This window comes from Nycticebus coucang, chromosome 3 (genome assembly GCF_027406575.1).
Source record: "Nycticebus coucang isolate mNycCou1 chromosome 3, mNycCou1.pri, whole genome shotgun sequence".
NCBI classification, from domain to species: domain Eukaryota; kingdom Metazoa; phylum Chordata; class Mammalia; order Primates; family Lorisidae; genus Nycticebus; species Nycticebus coucang.
In genome coordinates this window covers 18,772,757-18,789,514 of record NC_069782.1, presented here as the reverse complement: position 1 = coordinate 18,789,514, position 16,758 = coordinate 18,772,757, and the positions used below count along the sequence as shown (strand labels likewise).

General features: G+C 45.0%; 1 protein-coding gene across 3 annotated transcripts in view; it reads left to right on the top strand.

The window, feature by feature from the left end:
* STAB2 (stabilin 2) overlaps nucleotides 1-16,758 on the top strand; it is a 142,393-nt gene that overhangs the window by 91,102 nt on the left and 34,533 nt on the right. For all 3 annotated transcript variants that reach the window (XM_053585633.1, XM_053585632.1, XM_053585631.1), the window contains exons 39-49: nucleotides 994-1,089; nucleotides 3,683-3,728; nucleotides 4,568-4,644; nucleotides 5,942-6,067; nucleotides 7,956-8,029; nucleotides 9,972-10,043; nucleotides 11,033-11,152; nucleotides 12,699-12,746; nucleotides 13,490-13,573; nucleotides 14,820-14,966; nucleotides 16,026-16,166. In XM_053585633.1, coding sequence (XP_053441608.1) covers nucleotides 994-1,089; nucleotides 3,683-3,728; nucleotides 4,568-4,644; nucleotides 5,942-6,067; nucleotides 7,956-8,029; nucleotides 9,972-10,043; nucleotides 11,033-11,152; nucleotides 12,699-12,746; nucleotides 13,490-13,573; nucleotides 14,820-14,966; nucleotides 16,026-16,166 — 1,031 coding nt within the window. The remainder of the gene's footprint in view (nucleotides 1-993; nucleotides 1,090-3,682; nucleotides 3,729-4,567; nucleotides 4,645-5,941; nucleotides 6,068-7,955; nucleotides 8,030-9,971; nucleotides 10,044-11,032; nucleotides 11,153-12,698; nucleotides 12,747-13,489; nucleotides 13,574-14,819; nucleotides 14,967-16,025; nucleotides 16,167-16,758) is intronic.

The following is a 16,758-nucleotide window of genomic DNA, read 5'->3' as shown; positions in this document are numbered from 1 at the left end:
GTGCCCTCAGGGACACCTGTGAGAGGCCGACACCTGTGCTCTCAGGGACACCTGTGAGAGGCCCACGCGTGTGCCCTCAGGGACACCTATGAGAGGCCGACACCTGTGCCCACCAGGACACCTGTGAGAGGCCCACACATGTGCCCTCAGGGACACCTGTAAGAGGCCGACACCTGTGCCCTCAGGGACACCTGTGAGAGGGCTGAAACTGGGGAAGACGGTTTTCTAACCCAGGATGAGAAAGCAAAGCATTGTTCTACCTGTACTAAAAAACATAAACTTGACTATCACTGTTTTCTCATCAGCTGGTCTAAGCCAGACAAAAATTAATATATAATTGAATCATGATAACTGGACCATATAGTATATAATTAGAATTATAGGGGTGGGGGGTTTTGTGTTATTTGGAAGAATTACCTGCTTGCATGTGTGCACAAGTTCCTATCCCAGGACCCAAGGATGACTCTCACAGGGTCCAGCAAAGCCAAATGCATTTTTGTGGGGAAGGCATCCAGAGCTTTCATCCAGCTCTCAAAGAGGCTGACGACCTCACAGTGAAACAAAGGAATCAACGTCTCTGTACTGCTGAAGAAAGCCGGGCCACTCCAGGCTGATACAAACCCCATATCAAATGGGCTTCCTTTTGCAGTCCACTCCTAGGGACCAAGCCTGGTCGCACAGGTCACGTCACCCTGGGTCCACAGATAGTCTTGGCTGAGGCCACTCTGTGCTCTGTGGGTATCATGCCTACAGTGCTGCCCACTCCAAAACCATCTCTTTGTTGCAGCACGACTCAGTTTACCTGTTTTAACCTCTTCATTCCATCTCCCACACCCCTGCCCTTCCCATGGGTTGAGCCCCTCACTACAGACAGTGATTCCCCAGAACCAGGTTGGAGAACGAAGTGCAACAATGTGAACCCAGCAAATGACACATGCGTCATTGAACGTGAGTTAGACTAGCCTAACGGTTTGAAGGTGTTTTTCCACTTAGCGTGTCCTTGTGTCTATGGGAAATGCAACCAGGGACCCTCGGGTGACGGCTCCTGCGAATGTGATGTTGGCTGGCGAGGAGTAAAATGTGACGATGGTAAGAATCAGCCCTTCAGAATTTGTCACCTTAGCCTCTCTTCTCGGCCGCTACACTTTCTCTTTCTAAAGCAGAAGTGACAGTTTCTTACTTCTTCTGACAATAAACATAATTCCTACTTGCAGCAAAAAGTTTGTAAAATTAAAAAAAATTTTCCTGTCCTCCCAAGACAGGAAAAAACTATTACTGGTGCTTTTATTAGCTTCCAATCTTTTTCTGGGCATATGATAACACATATAGGGGGCCATGTTGTACATACGGTCTTGTAACCTACTTTTCTCACTTCACAATATATAACAGAAATCGCTCCATGTGCATAAAAATAGACAAATATCATTCATTTTTAATTTCCAATAATGTTGTGCTCTATGACAGTGTCACACCTTTTTAAATCAATTTTATCATAAACAGTGCGAGGATGAGCCTATCTTGTAGGCATGCTTTCACATTTGTCTTATAAATCCTTTGATAAATTCCTAGAGATGGGATTTCTGAGTCAGGAGTTGGCACTCTGGGGGAAGGTTTTCCTACTGACTGCCACGTTGTCCTTCAGAGGTTACTTCAATTTATATGCCTATCCACAGAGGGCTGAGAAGGCCCATTCCTCCAACCCGCCCACAGATATTTACTGATGGCTCCCAACGTACTTCAGGTAAGAGTGACGAGCAAGAACAAAATTTCAGACAGAAAGAAGCACGTGGAATAAGGCCGGGTGCAGTGGCTCCCACCTGTAAACCCAGCACTCTGGGAGGCTGAGGCAGGAGGATTGCTTGAGATTAAGGTTGCTGTGAGCCATAGCACTCTACCCACTACCCAGGGTGACAGAGTGAGACTCTTGTCTTTGAAAAAAAAAACAAACACAGAAGTGTGGGGAAGCTCTACACGTGTGGGGAACCACAGGATTGCAGACTGACAGGAAAATAAAGGCAAAGAGGAGAGTTGAATGAGAAAAAGCTACGCCTGTGGCTCAGTGAGTAGGGCGCCGGCCCCATATGCCGAGGGTGGCGGGTTCAGGCCCAGCCCCGGCCAAACTGCAACAAAAAAATAGCCGGGCGTTGTGGCGGGCGCCTGTAGTCCCAGCTGCTTGGGAGGCTGAGGCAGGAGAATCGCGTAAGCCCAAGAGTTAGAGGTTGCTGTGAGCTGTGTGAGGCCACGGCACTCTACCCGAGGGCAGTATAGTGAGACTCTGTCTCTACAAAAAAAAAAAAAAAAAGCTACAGTGGCGTGGGAGGCAGGAGCCAGGCAGAAATAGCTAAGGAGCTGGACTTCCTGATAAAGCCAACAGGAAGCCTTTAAAGCAGTGGTTCTCAACCTTCCTAACACCACGACCCTTTAATACAGTTCATCATGCTGTGGTGACCCCCAACCATAAATTATTTTCGTTGCTACTTCATAACTGTAATTTTTGCTATTGTTATGAATCGTAATGTAAATATCTGATATTAGGCGACCCCTGTGGAAAGGTCGTTCAATCCCCAAAGAAGTCTCGACCCACAGGTTGAGAACCGCTGCTTGAAAGGGTTCTAAGCAAAGAAGCAATATATTCTGAGCATGTAGGAAAAATCATTCTTATTCCAGATTTAAGAAACTATACCTGGAGGCAGGAATCAGAGCTTTCCTGCCTGTCCTCTGGGGTAGGAGTTTAGGAGGAAATCACAGGCACCCACCAGCTCCAGGGATATGAGGTTGTCAGAAGGTGTCTTTGCCCAGAGCTCCAGGTGATGCTAAAATCAAAGGCTTGCAGAGTGAAGACACTTCCTTAAAAGGGTTGAAATTTCAATAAGTGGAGAATGAAGAGAAAGGGATTTTTAGGGTCACAGAATAACACAAAGCCGTAAAATTTCCCTGCATCCACTCCAGCCCATTGAAGTATGAAAATGTTCCCCGAGGCCAACTTCGCTGCCAGGTGTCTGTTTTAGGCCAGAGCTCATAAGATTCCTATCGCAAAGGCTCTTAGCTTAAACATCCTGCCTGAAGTTACTCTTTCTTCAACCCTAATCATTTCTTTCTGGATCCTGCCCTGTCAGGAAATATCTGCTAGCTAGGTATCCAAAAGCAATAACTTACATCATGTACAGGAAATTTAGAAATTAGTTCGCTAACTCAATATCGTGTACCTGCTGTGTGCCAAGTGGGGGGCTATTTCCGCACATGTAAAAATCTTCTAATACTATTTATAATGATGTTTTTGCTTGTTTATATCATTCTGTTAAAAAAACAGATGAAAACTAAAGAGAATAAAATTAGGAAGACTAAACGAGAAAGGATAACATGGGAAATAGAAATGCCCAGATAAGATCACACGGTCCTATTCAAGCAAGGATGCTGAGTTTTCCTCATCTGTACATGCTTACCGCCTGATACCAGGCCAGGCAAACAGGAGATGCTCTGTCAGGGAATTTGACCTTCAGATTTGGCTCTAAGCTTCATGACAGGTCATATAAAAAAGGATTGCTTTTACTGCCACATAGTTTCACATAGCTCAAATGATACAGACCCGTTATTTGCAAGGAAGTAAATCTTTTCCTAGCGCACACACACACAAATTCTCAAGTAAAACAGGGCTGATGCAGCAACTGGTTCTCTTTTTCAGAGATCACAACAGACCATTGCAATGGGACATGCCACACCAGCGCCAAGTAGGTACCCTCTGGCCCTTCTTTGTGGACAATATGAAGGAAATTTTTTTTTCTCCACGGTTTCCACCCCAGGCCCTATCCTCAGAGGAGTAATTTCCTAACACCACTTCTGAAGGTTGAGGACACAATTTTAGTATGAAACTAAAAATATCTCTGAAGAGGCCACCATCATCTTGCCAGATCCAGGCTTTCCAACACGCTGCCATCTGAATTTCCTGGCACGTTGGCAAAAATGCCAGTTGTTACCCTGTCTAAACCACAAGGACTCTTTCCTGCAGGCCAAGGAAACCCAGTAGGCCTCAGTTTCAGAAAACACTGCTCCCGACTCACAGCCAAGCCTCACTTGGCATCATACTTCTAACTTCCAGACTGGCTTGTTTAGCTAGGAGCTGGGTAGTTGGAGTGAGACCTGAATTCAAAGTCAGCCCCTGTCAGTTTCACTGACTGCACAACCTAGAGTCAGTTATTGAATCCTTCCAAGCCTCATCGTCTTCATCTGCAAATAGGAATAATGACGCCCACCTGCTGGGGCTATTGGACTGCATTCGGATGGCGTGAAGTAGTGCGCAAGCCACAGCTCCTAGTAGTTACTCTCCTCCTTCCTGGGCTGATGCCTGCATGCACACACACTGCAGTCTGCCTGATGGTAGATGACTGCAGTATCAGCTGCCTGTGCTGAGCGAGGTCATGCCTGACATGGACTCTCCTCCCCAGCCTTAGGCAGGACCTTGAGTGCCTCTTTGGAGCAGGGTCCAGGATGCCGGGGTTGAGGGACTGGAGAGTCACCTGGGGGGGTGTTGAGTACTGTCTGCAAACACATTTGCCTTTTCTCTGTGCAGCTGCCTTCTCAATCCCGATGGCACAAGCTCATGCAAGTGTGCAGCAGGATTCCAAGGCAACGGCATGGTCTGCACAGGCAAGTGAAGGAGTGCAAAGGGCCAACGAGGCTTGCACAGGCTGTCAAGGGACCCAGGTTTCTGCCTCTGAATGGGCTTTGGCAGCTGGCGCCAGCTCCTGAGGGTGAATTGCAAATAACTGGCAGCCCATTGTGGCTGGAGACAGTATTGGGTTTGGAGTGGGCAGGGTCATTGCACCTATTTTCCGAGTGCACATAACATTTGCTGTAGTTCACAGACTTGACTGCAGCTGGGATCACCTGGGCAGCTTTAAAAACCACTGATTTGTGTTTGGATCTCACACAAGGAAATGATAAACATTTCAGATGCTGCAGATCATCTCAATGCTAATACCCTGATCTGATCACTCTACACTATACATATCCTAAACCACTATGTATAACTATTATAGGTCAATTTAAAAATTTGTACAATTATTATCAATTTTAAAAATGTTTTTAAAAACCACTGATTGGATTGGCCTAGGGCATGGCTGGGGCGTCAAGACCCTGGAGTGGGACAGAAAAGGGTTGGATCCCTATTTCTTCCCCAACATGACCTTGGGTGTGTCTTTTAACTGCTCTTAGACCTACTCGTTCATTTGCAAAGTAAACATAAAACCAACACACACACACCCCAGAGTAGTTTTGTGGTTAAATGACCTCCCTGTATACAATGGCAGAATAATGCAGCTGTGAAAAACTGCCTCCTCATTTGCCTCCCTGGGCTTGACTCTAAGATCTTATCATTTATATTACATTGGGAAAGTTGCTTAAACGCTCTTTGTATCATTTCTTTTCAATCTGCAAGTTGGGGATAATTTAAGAGCCTCCCTCACTGGGTTGTTGGTTGATAACCTGGATTCATATCTGCAAAGCGCCACATTCAGTAAATGTGAGCTGATATTCTCAGGGCATCTGGTGCTAGAAAAATGGAAAATCTTAGAGTCATTTTTCTCTTGAGCCCTGTGTCCTAGCAGGCCCTGGCCCACATGGTGGTGGAGCTGGACAATGACCATCTTACCATGGGGATTTTCCCCAAATGCCAGGTACCTTGACCTTGGTCCCCAGATGTTTCCTACAGTAGGGTGTGCACAGTAAAAACAGCTGGAAAGGGCCAATGTCTTTACTGCCCGCTTTGGGAGGAATTAGACATAGTTATTATCCCAAGCCTGCCAGAGTACATGTGCTGCCAAAGTGAGCTCTCGGTGCCTGCGGGGGGTTTCAAGTGTCTTCCATTTCTAATGACTCAAGTAAAATTGCATCAGAGAGTTTTCTCCTTCCCCTCCTCCTTCTGTATCATCCCCCTCTTCTGTAGCAATCAACGCCTGTGAGATCAGCAACGGGGGATGCTCTGCCAAGGCCGACTGTAAGAGAACCACCCCAGGAAGCCGGGTCTGCGTGTGCAAGGCAGGCTACACGGGCGACGGCATTGTGTGTCTGGGTAGGTGGTCACCCCTCATCCATCAGAAACAGTCTAAGAGTCCGAGCCCTCTACCATGACACTAATATGTGAGCTCTTCCTGTTGGGACGTACAGCCACTGGGGTCATTATTCAGTCTGCCTGAGCAGGAAAGTATGAGAGCGTGGAAACAAGACCACAGGGGCGTGGAGGCGTGCAATGGCCAAAAATCACTGTGGAAGGGTGAAAGGAGAGAAATTTTTTTTTTTATCGAGCAATAATAATAATAGAGTAATAGAAGTAATAGAGCCAAAGAAGTAACATTCACATTGTCAGGTAAGAGAGAAACTTTTTAAAATTAAACATTAAGGCAATAACTGAATTTTAAAACTTTCGTTCGTTTTTTTTTTTTTTTTTAATATACAAATAGAACATTCTCACTGTAGAAAAAGAAGGAGTATATGCTGGAGAGAAAATTCTGGAGACAACACTGTTTTATTGTCGTATGACCTGAGTTGGCTATATATACATGTATTTTTTTAAACAAAAAAGGTATTTCATGATACATAGTGCTACTATGCTTAGCAAGATGATAGAACAACACTTCCTGAAAATAGGTATAGCCCTAATTCATTCTTTTAACAGCCACACACTATTCTACAGTAACAGCATACCATAGGAAGTTGTGTGAATTCAAACTGATACGTGGAAAAAAAGATTCACACAGAAGAGGTGTATGAACGCACAGTACAGAAAGACGCACCTGCTCTTTGCCTGCCTGCACTGACTAACATTGTGCCCCACTTTTTCTCTTCGTATACGTACAGATCTTTGCTAAGCCATTTGAGGATAAGCTGTGCATATGGTATTCCCTTTCATCCTAAGTACTTGAGTATGTATTTCCTAAGAATAAGGGTAGCCTCTTACATACCTGCAGCACAGTTCTCAACCTCAGTAAATTGATTACCGATAGACTACTTTGGTCTGATTATCGCTTCTATTCTAATTTCGTCAGTTGCCCCAGTAATGGGCACTTAGTTGTCGCTGTTATTTTTTGTAGTACCTCCTCAGTGCAGGATCCAGTGTAGTGTCAGATACTACATTTACTTGTCATGTCTCTTTCGTCCCCTTTCATCTGAGACAGTCCCTGAGCCCTGCTTTGCCTCTTTTGACATTGACATTTGGGGAGGATATAGTCTACTGCCCCCAACTCTTTTTTTCGTTGATAGCACATCCTTTATTTGGGGTTTTTCTGATGTTCTTTCATGATTAGGCTCAGGTTACACCGTCCGGGACTGAATGTCACAGTCATGTTACGCCCTTCTCAGGATGTCACACCGTTGGCACTGGATGCCCCTCTGCCCCTGGTGTGCAGTGTTAATTTTGACCATCCAGTCAAGGTTTTGTCTAATTTCTCCACTAGATAGTTACTTTTTTCCCCTTTGCTACTGATAAGCAAGCAGCGGGGAGACGTTATAACACCAAGCAGACATCTTGGTTCTCATCAAAATGTTCTTCTGAATTTAGCATCAATTGCTGCCTCTTTCCCCCAACCAATCTAGATTGTGATGCTTGCAAATAATTTTTTAAATGCTCCTAAGTCTCTTCAATCATAGCACTGTTGGTTTAGATGCCAAGATTCTATTATTTCAAACCCCTTGCTGCAAACACTCTTGTTCATTTCACAAGCAGATTCAGGGCGGTCCCCCCGCTGGAATCAGCCCTTCCCAGAAGGGTGGATTCTAAGAAACCGTATCTTGTAACCCCCTCCTTATTAGGTTCCTTCTGTCTCAGAACCATCAGCAAACTGAATCCCACTTTAATGCCTGCTCCCCTAGGTCAGTTAGTCCCCATAGCTCATCCCTCACGATGCCTGCAGTGGGCAGCCAAGCTTGATTTTCATGCCAGGTGTTGACTTTTTGCTTTAAAGAAATCAACCCGTGTCTGGAGAACCACGGCGGCTGTGACAGGAATGCAGAGTGCACACAGACGGGACCCAACCAGGTGAGCTCCGCGTCCTGAGCCCTTCGGGTTCCTGGAAAGAAATGCCTGGGTCTTTAGACACAGGAAAGAGGTTGAGGACAGACCTCTGAGGAATAGCAGAAAATAAATACTTCAGGGGAAATTATGAAATAGCAAGAAGCCATTGTTTGGGAATGAGGAAAAAAGGGGAAACAAAGGGTACTAGGAGAAGGGGCTCCCCTAGAGTGGGAAGGAGTAGCCATCTTCAAACACCACATGATTCAAGAAGCACCTAGAAGGTCCCCAGAAGTGCTCCTATTTCTTTCAGCTTTCTGATGCCCAGAATGCCACACTTTTTTTTTTTTTTTTTTTTTTGGCAGTTTTGGCTGGGGCCAGACTTGAACCTGCCACTCCCAGTATATGGGGCCGGTGCCCTACTCCTTGAGCCACAGGCGCTGCCCCCCCACCCCCACTTTTTTCTTTAGCTTATAGCCCTGAAATGCATGCACCACAGCAGAAGATAAGATTCTTGGCCCTCTCACAGTCATGAGCTCCCAGCACTGAGAGCTTATAGTCCTCCCTGGAGAGCAGACTAGGGAGGTGGGGAAAACGCGAGGTCTCCAGCATCAGGGGATAGGGATGGGTGGACAGACGTGGATGGGGAAGCTGGAGGTTCAGAGACCCAAGTCCCAGTTCCCTCCATCTCTGTCACACGGTGAACATGCAAAATGGCCAGGTGGGAAATTACATGCATCCAAAATTGGATGACAAAGTGAGGTCCCCAGTGAATGTGCTCTCAACCTGCTGAGCCATCAGGGACCTCAGTGCTGAGTCTCTGGATGTGTAGATCACCCAAGTGCTTAAAGAGCCCCAAAATAAGAAAGGAAATTCATCCTGAAAGGATTGTCTGTGTACACGCACACACGGGTCTGTGCATATGGGAAAATCAGAACAGCCAATGCTAGGCTTTCTTATACCTGTTTTGGGGTTCAGTAGAGTTTTTATTTCAAAGTACATATGAGCTGGGGGAACCTATGGGCTGTTGCCCCTCCAGACCTAGAAGACGGTAAAGGGGGTATGAAATTGAATTCTGAGAACAAGACTTTAGCTGAGGAGGGTCAACTGGTGAGCATTTTGGAGAAGTTTTGAGTCAGGTCAGGACCTGTTGTGGAGGAAGAGGAGGAGAAAGACAGAAAACCTGCTGGTGCAGCCCTGGCTGGCCCACCTGATGAGTTCAAGTTCTAAAAACAAGCAGACATTAGCCCAGGGCCTATGTCAGGTAGGAGTTTCTCGTGTGAATTAGAGAAGCCAGCCCTTTGGGGACAGACTGGGAGCAGGTGTCCCTCTCCTTGGGCACACGCAGCCAGTGAGGAGAGCATGAGCGGGGCCCCAGCCCCACGGCCTGGTGCTCCTGAGCAGAGTGCATGTGACGTGGGCCCTGGACCTGGCTTCCTGTGAGCGGTGCCCATTCCTCAACTTAAAACATCCCCCTGAGATCCTTGGCCAGCCGGGGCGTTTGGCTGATCGGCTTTACGCGTGAACCCCAAGGGGCGACCAAGGCCTCTTCATGACATCTGCCAGCGCTGGTGCCTTTGGGCTCAGTGAGGGTGGAGATGAGCGAGAAACGAGTCTAGATGGTGGTGGCACATAGCTCAGCTTCCTTCCTCTGACCTCCACCAATCAAAGAGAGAAAAGAGGCGACCACCTGATGACAAGGATCCAAAGTGAGAGTTAGATAAAAGTAAAAGGAATCTTGGCAGCAAAGACGGGATGTGCATGAGATCCTTGTGCTCTGGGGAAACATGCCAAACGTGCTAAAATATAAGATGACAATCACCATTATAGACTAGCTGTTACCAATATCAAAAGTGGACTCTCCTAACATGACCACGACCGTGATGAAATCTGAGTCTGAGAGCCGGCACTCAGGGCCGGTACAGAACTTGTCTACTAAATGACCCTGCTACCCTCTGCCCCCGGACAGGCTGTCTGTAACTGTCTGCCATTGTACACCGGAGATGGGAAGGTCTGCACGCTCATCAATGTCTGCTTAACTGTGAGTACAGCTCTGGGCAAGCACCCTAAGGCCATTGACAAGGGTGTCAATGCTGCCAAGGATAGACAGCGGGCTTAAAGAGAAAGGCACCAACCCAGGCACCACCATTAGCACCGTTAGCACCATTAGGACTGGAAAAGGAGGCGTGGGTGGAAGACCCTGGGTATTATGTGCCTCCAGTGAGCTCTGTGTCTAAAGGATAGGGGAGGAGAAATGGTTTGGAAATGACAATGTGCAGGAAGACCATGACATGTGGGGGTAATGGAGGGAAATGGAGCTTAACTGGAAGGGCCCAGAGAGGATAGTGTTTGCAGGAGACAGATGCCTCTGGAGGAAGGTGAGAAGAAGGGAGCAATCAGGCAGTTGCAGACAGCATAGGGAACAGTCTGTGAGGACAGGAAGGGTGAGATGTGGGTCCTGAGATGCGTGTCCAGAGGCACATGGAGGAAAGTGTCCAGGTGGTGAGTGTCCCCAGGGTTGTTGGCTTTGAACTTCACTGGGCTTTGTTTATATTTTAGATCTCTGCCCATCTTCCACAGCTTATAAAACTCTAAGGGCAGAGACAATGTGTTCCATCTACTTTCTACCAAGTGCTTTCTATCTGATGACTTTCACCTTTCCTATGATCAGATCAGAGTCAAGCTCAAAAGCTGGGAAATATCAAACAAGATTGGTCCCTTTCTAGCTAATGCCCAGATGCTGAGAAATTTCCAACTTGGCAACTCTAGACTTGCCTATAGAGGGCTGGAGATCTCCCCAGAAGGACCTATACCTGGGGATATAAGACCCGGTGAATAAGATGACCCCGCAACCAGGGGGAAATAATTGGAAGGCAAGTTTAGGTAAAGCGGCGAATAGTAAAAAACGAGTCAAAGTCAGAGAGTGAGACTAAAAACAAATTTCGTCACAGAATTGCTTTGCAAATATTCACAGAGCTGGCAAAATAACTATGCTAATCCCTATCCCCTACCCCTTGGCAATTTTACTAGAAAAATGGTGGCTGTAGTGAATTTGCCATCTGCAATCACGCCGACAAAGAAGGAAGAACTTGTACTTGCAAGCCAAACTACATTGGAGACGGATTTACCTGCCGTGGCAGCATCTATCAGGTAGCCCAAGACATACTGCCATAAATCAGATCCTACTTCACTACACATGCTAAGAATCCAGGTAACCAAGGAACATTCAAGGCTTTGCAAATGGTAAAGGTCTAAAAAAATGTGAAAGGCTATTTTTATATAAAACAGCAGTGAAAAGAAATTTGTCTGTCCATGGAAATTCATTTGACCTGGAAAGAGGGTAAGGTGGTGATTCAGACTGATTGACAGTTCTAGGGTCAGAAACAACCAGGTTTGAATTCAGTTCGGCCAGTTAGTAAAGTGGTGACTTTGAGCATGTTACATCACCTCTCTGTGTATCCATTTTCTAATCAGTAAAGGAAAAGAATAATGGTACTAAGCCAAATCCATCAGGTTGTTACAATAATTAAATGAGATAATATATGTAAAGGACACAGAGTGCACAAAAGCTTAGAGGCCTAACCATGGTGTGGAACTGTTGCGTGTGTGTGTGCGTGTGTGCGTGTGCGCATGTGTGTGTACATGTACCCACCACATGCCTAAGGTTAGAGTATGAGCTGGTGTGATACTTACAGGTGGCTCTTATTAAGTAAGTGGTCAGTTATGTAAAGAGGGACTGAAGTATTCTGGCTGATCAAATATTCTTTTGTGTTTTTTTTTGCAGTTTTTGGCTGGGGCTGGGCTTGGACCCGCCACCTCCAGCATATGGGGCCAGCGCCATTCCTTTGAGTACAGGCGCCGCCCGATCAAATATTCTTAACAGAGTAACCAAACCTGCCATATGAGGGGACCAGAGTTAGAGTTGTGGGGGGAAGTCTGTAAAAAGGAAAGGAGGCCATTCCAGGGATTGCTTGGGAGGCTTTATCAGAAAAGGGCAAAAAAAGAGCAGGAGTGGAGTCTGACCACAAGTCAGGTCAGCTTTCACATAGATTCAAGGGCTTTCATTATCCCTTATCAGTAGGGTTGAATGTGGCATGGCATTCCCAGAGGGTGTCATCCCTTCTGCAGAGGGACTGATTTTTGCATTCAGGGCACATCTAGGAGTTATATCCTTAATTGGCCACCACTGGGGCCAGAATAAAAGTTACCGTTCTATTGTTTTCCCAGGAACACCGGCCTTAAAGCATTCCAGGGGCTGAGCAGGGGGGTTGCTGTGGTCATGCAGTTTGGTTTCAGGCCTGCTTTTCCCTACCAGCTGTCTCCCAAAATGGCTGTATTCTTGTCACGGTCATTTCCCACACCATAAAACTATAATGGAGGTTTTTTTTTTTTTTTTTAATATTTGAACTTTTCAAAATGCTCTTAAAACTCAGATGCTTCTGGAAATGACTGAGCCACTCTTTGATAAATCACATGGCCATTCTAGAAAGGTTGTGGAACTCACAGAGGTCCACGCAGTTGTTCTGGACATCAACTGTGAGCCTGGAGGCGCCCATCCAAACAGGCCCAGGGTCGCAGATTTGCAACTGAATGGATGGCAGATACTCACAACCTTAGGGAAATCATCCTGCAATAATTCTGCGTTTTTCTTGGCAGTTCAAGACATTAAACAAAACTTTCCTGTTGTTGTTTACAGGAGCTTCCCAAGAACCCCAAAACCTCTCAGTATTTCTTCCAGTTGCAGGTGAGAATATGTGCGTCTATCCAACTATAAGAGTTTTGCCTCAAGCCAGATAAACCATTAGCCTCCAGAAGTGGTGAGGATGGAAAAAAGTCTAGGCACTTGAGTTTCTGGAATTTTCTACATATGAGTATAGAAAATAAAAAAATCTCATTACACACTAGTGGAGAAAATAAGCATCATGAGGGCCAAATGGTTAACACTTAAGGTGAAAATATTAAACTTGACCTTTCTGCACATTATACATCTGAGTAATGTCTAGACATATTGGAGAATAAAATATAAACCACAAGAGTAAAATCATAAAAAACTAGAAGAAAATATAGATAATCACAGTAACCATATGACCTTAGAATTGAAAGAAGACGATTATTCTAACAGCTACATAAATCACCTTAATTTTTATATTTGCATTATCATCCCAATAGTGTATTGATGTGTGGAAGAGACCCTGAAAAAGAATACCTGAAAATAATAGGCGTTCCTTTGGGGCGATAGGATTATGAGGTCATTATTATTTTCTCCTTTATGCTGTATTTTCAAAATCTTTAATATAATAAGTACATGTTAATTTCATCATTAGAGAAAAACGTACATGACTTCAATGACAGAATCTGGCTTTCATTTGAATCAAAGACACATCCAGTTTTCGCTGCTCAGGTGCCATTGACACTGGTATCTGTTGGAACCTCTACCTATATTAGGTTAAGTTAAGTGACCTGTGGGGCCCACCTTCCTTCCTGCAGGAGCATTCTCTGAAAGACCTGGGGGGCCCAGGCCCCTTCACAGTTTTTGCACCCTTGTCTTCAGCCTTTGATGAGGAAGCCCAGGTAAGCAGGAGGCTGGGGGCAGGCGGACAAAGTTTGGGGCTAGAACACAGTCTTTAGGCCTCACTCTGGAACCAACACTAGAGATGTCTCTGGCCAGGAGATTTAGCATCAAGTAAAGCTGACCAGTAAGAAAAGCTTCTACTTCTTAGCACAGGGACCCTGTCAGGGAATGCATTCAGGTGGGTTTGGCATAGTAATGGTACCACTAGCCAGAGACCTGCTAAAGGACATTCCTGAACAAGGTAGAAGGTTGGAGAAGATTCATAATTCTCAAATGATCCAAACCTCCCATAGACAAAAAAGGGGAGGCAGATTGGGAGATGCTGTATTAAAGAGATTTAAATTGGTTCTTTCTTGCAGGATTTAGCAGAGCCTTTATGGTTGTAATATTCACTGGGGCTCTTCATGCTGAATTACCCATTAATAACAGTGACAGCTAATATTTACTGTGAGTACCAGGCACTGTTCTGAGTGCCTGGCTTAGATTGACTCATTCGGTCCTCACAACAACCCTGTGAGCTAAGTGCTATTACTATTCCCATTTTATAGTTGAGGATATGGAGGGGATGAATTTTCCCAAAGTTACATGACCAGCAGGTGGTGGAGTAGGAACTCAGACCTAGGCCTGTGTACTTCACCACTGCACACACGGCCTGTACTTTGAACGCCAGTCAAAGCAGAGGCACAAAAACAATGTTTGAAAGAATTTGATATTTGGTCATTCAAAAAAAAGCCATCAAAGGAGTCATCAGGAAACAATGAGAACCTTGCGGGCTTTCTATGGCACTTTGTGGTTAACATTGTGTTTTGAATTCCAAATGGAGATACGTCATGATATGTTCTAATACTAAGGGCTTAAATCTGGCTCTGGAACTTCTCCAAGAGTATGATGTACTGGACAGTGTTTCCCAGCATAATTCAAAAGAAAATGAATTATTTGGGGGTCATCTCACAGAACTTAGAGTCTTTGCAACAGTGCTGTGAAATGCTGGAAGAGAGGCATGCCATATTCCCTTTCATTCTGAGATTCCACAGTGGAAGCAAGAAAGGAATTAGGACCAGCCACTGTCTCTCTCTTGCCTGGGCAGCCTCTATCTTGTAACCCCGGCAACAAACCAGCCCTGCCTGCCCACTTCCCACAGTCTGGGTGGGGAGAGAGGTATCAGAGTAAAGAGGAGAAGAAAGGAAAGGAGCAGCCCACAGCAAAGTCCTGCCTCTGGCTGGACCCTCTGACTTTCTATTACAGATTAAAGACTGGGACAAACAGGGCCTAATGTCCCAGGTTCTTCGGTACCATGTGGTCTCCTGCCACCAGCTGCTTCTTGAAAACCTGAAAATGACCCCAAATGTTACCTCTCTCCAAGGGGAGCCAATCTTCACCTCTGTCTCTCAGGTGAGAGAGGCGTCCCCAAGACCACGCCAATTACCCTTAAGTCCTCTCTCTCCTCCTTTTCCTTAGAGTAAAGCCAGTAATAATACTTCTAATGATGTTGAATGATTTCTATGTGCGGGCACTATTCTAAGTATGTGCTGACTTGTTTAATCTTCAAAATAGCCCCGTGATATAGTATTATTATCCTTAATTTCTGAATAAGGTAACTGAACTCAGAGAGGTTAAGTGACTTATCCAGTGCCACACAGCAAGTAAATAGTAGAGCTGGAATTGAAACTCAGAGGCAGGGCAACTCCAGGCCATAAATAAACCTGCTGTTTGTAGCATCAGTCAGAAGCCAGAAAGAGACAAAAGCTTTTCATCAAAGCTACTTTATCATGCTGGTCCCATTCCTCCTCACAACAGAGAAACAAATGGTGGCTATAGAATTCATTGCAAAGGGGACTCGAAGCCTGTAGCTTAGTGAGTAGGGCACCAGCCACATACACTGAAGCTGACGGGCTCAAGCCCAGCCTGGGCCTGCTAAACAACAATGACAACTGCAACCAAAAAATAGCCAGGCATTGTGGGGTATGCCTGTAGTCCCAGTACTTGGGAGGCTGACACCAGAGAACCACTTAAGCCCAAGAGTTTCAGGTTGCTGTGAGCTATGACGCCACAGCACTGTACTGAGGGTGACATAGTGAGACTCTGTCTCAAAAAAAAAAAAAAAAGAATTCATCGCAAAGGGGAAAAAAGAAGGTGGGAAAGGTAATGGGTACAGACTAAATATGAAAGAGAAGCAAATGTTGATCTGCTTGCTTAATTCCTATTTGGGAATCACATTGAAATGACTTTTGTTTTGATTCTATATTATTTGCTAGTAACTTCTCCACGTCCAAATTACATTCTTGTCCCAGTTTTCTTTTAATAATCATGATAAAAATGTGCTCAAGGAACTTGCAGCTTTAGACTTTGCTCCTGATGATTTAGTAAGTTGATGAAGCGTTCTGTGAGAAGCACTTTTCTGTCTGTTTCTCTGGACGCTCATTTCTTTTTTTCTTTTGGGGTTCATTTCAGGGTACAGTGTATTTAAACAATAAGGCTACAATTGTATCCAGTGATATCATCAGTACTAATGGAATCATCCATATCATAGACAAAGTGCTATCTCCCAAAAATTTGGTTATCACTCCCAAAGATGCCTCTGGAAGGATTCTGGTAAGTAAGCTCAACCGTCATTCTCTCTGCAAGGAGTGACTCACTACACTGTCATTTCAAATCTGATTTGGAGGCATCATTTGGAAATATTTTAATTTTGTGGTTTGAATCTCAAGCGATCATTAAAGGCCTAGTGAATATTATTCTTAGTAAACAAGTAAAAGTCTATTTTATTTTATTTTTGTTTGTTTTTGTTTTCCCTGCTGCACCTGTCCATCCATAAAAGTCTATTTTAAATTGATAAGTGGATTTTATAAGGTTTTCTTGCACAGATTTGGAAGTTGGAGGTGATAGATAGATAAATGTAGATATCACCAAAAATAAAACTGGAGCAAAGCTCATTCTCAATTGACAGAAAAGGTAATTTTAACTTTTATTTTTACTTATTCATATTGATCAGAATTCTTCATTGCAGACCACAGAATCTATTATATCTAGTTTACACCAAAAAAACCCAGGAGTTTCTTAAGATATCAGATGTATCAAGTCTCTAGAAGGCCGAGCCTAATTCACATGATACACAGCTGGGAACAAAGCAGCCCAGGCACGCCTACAAAGGGTGAACACCTAACTTCACCACAGGGTTGTTCTG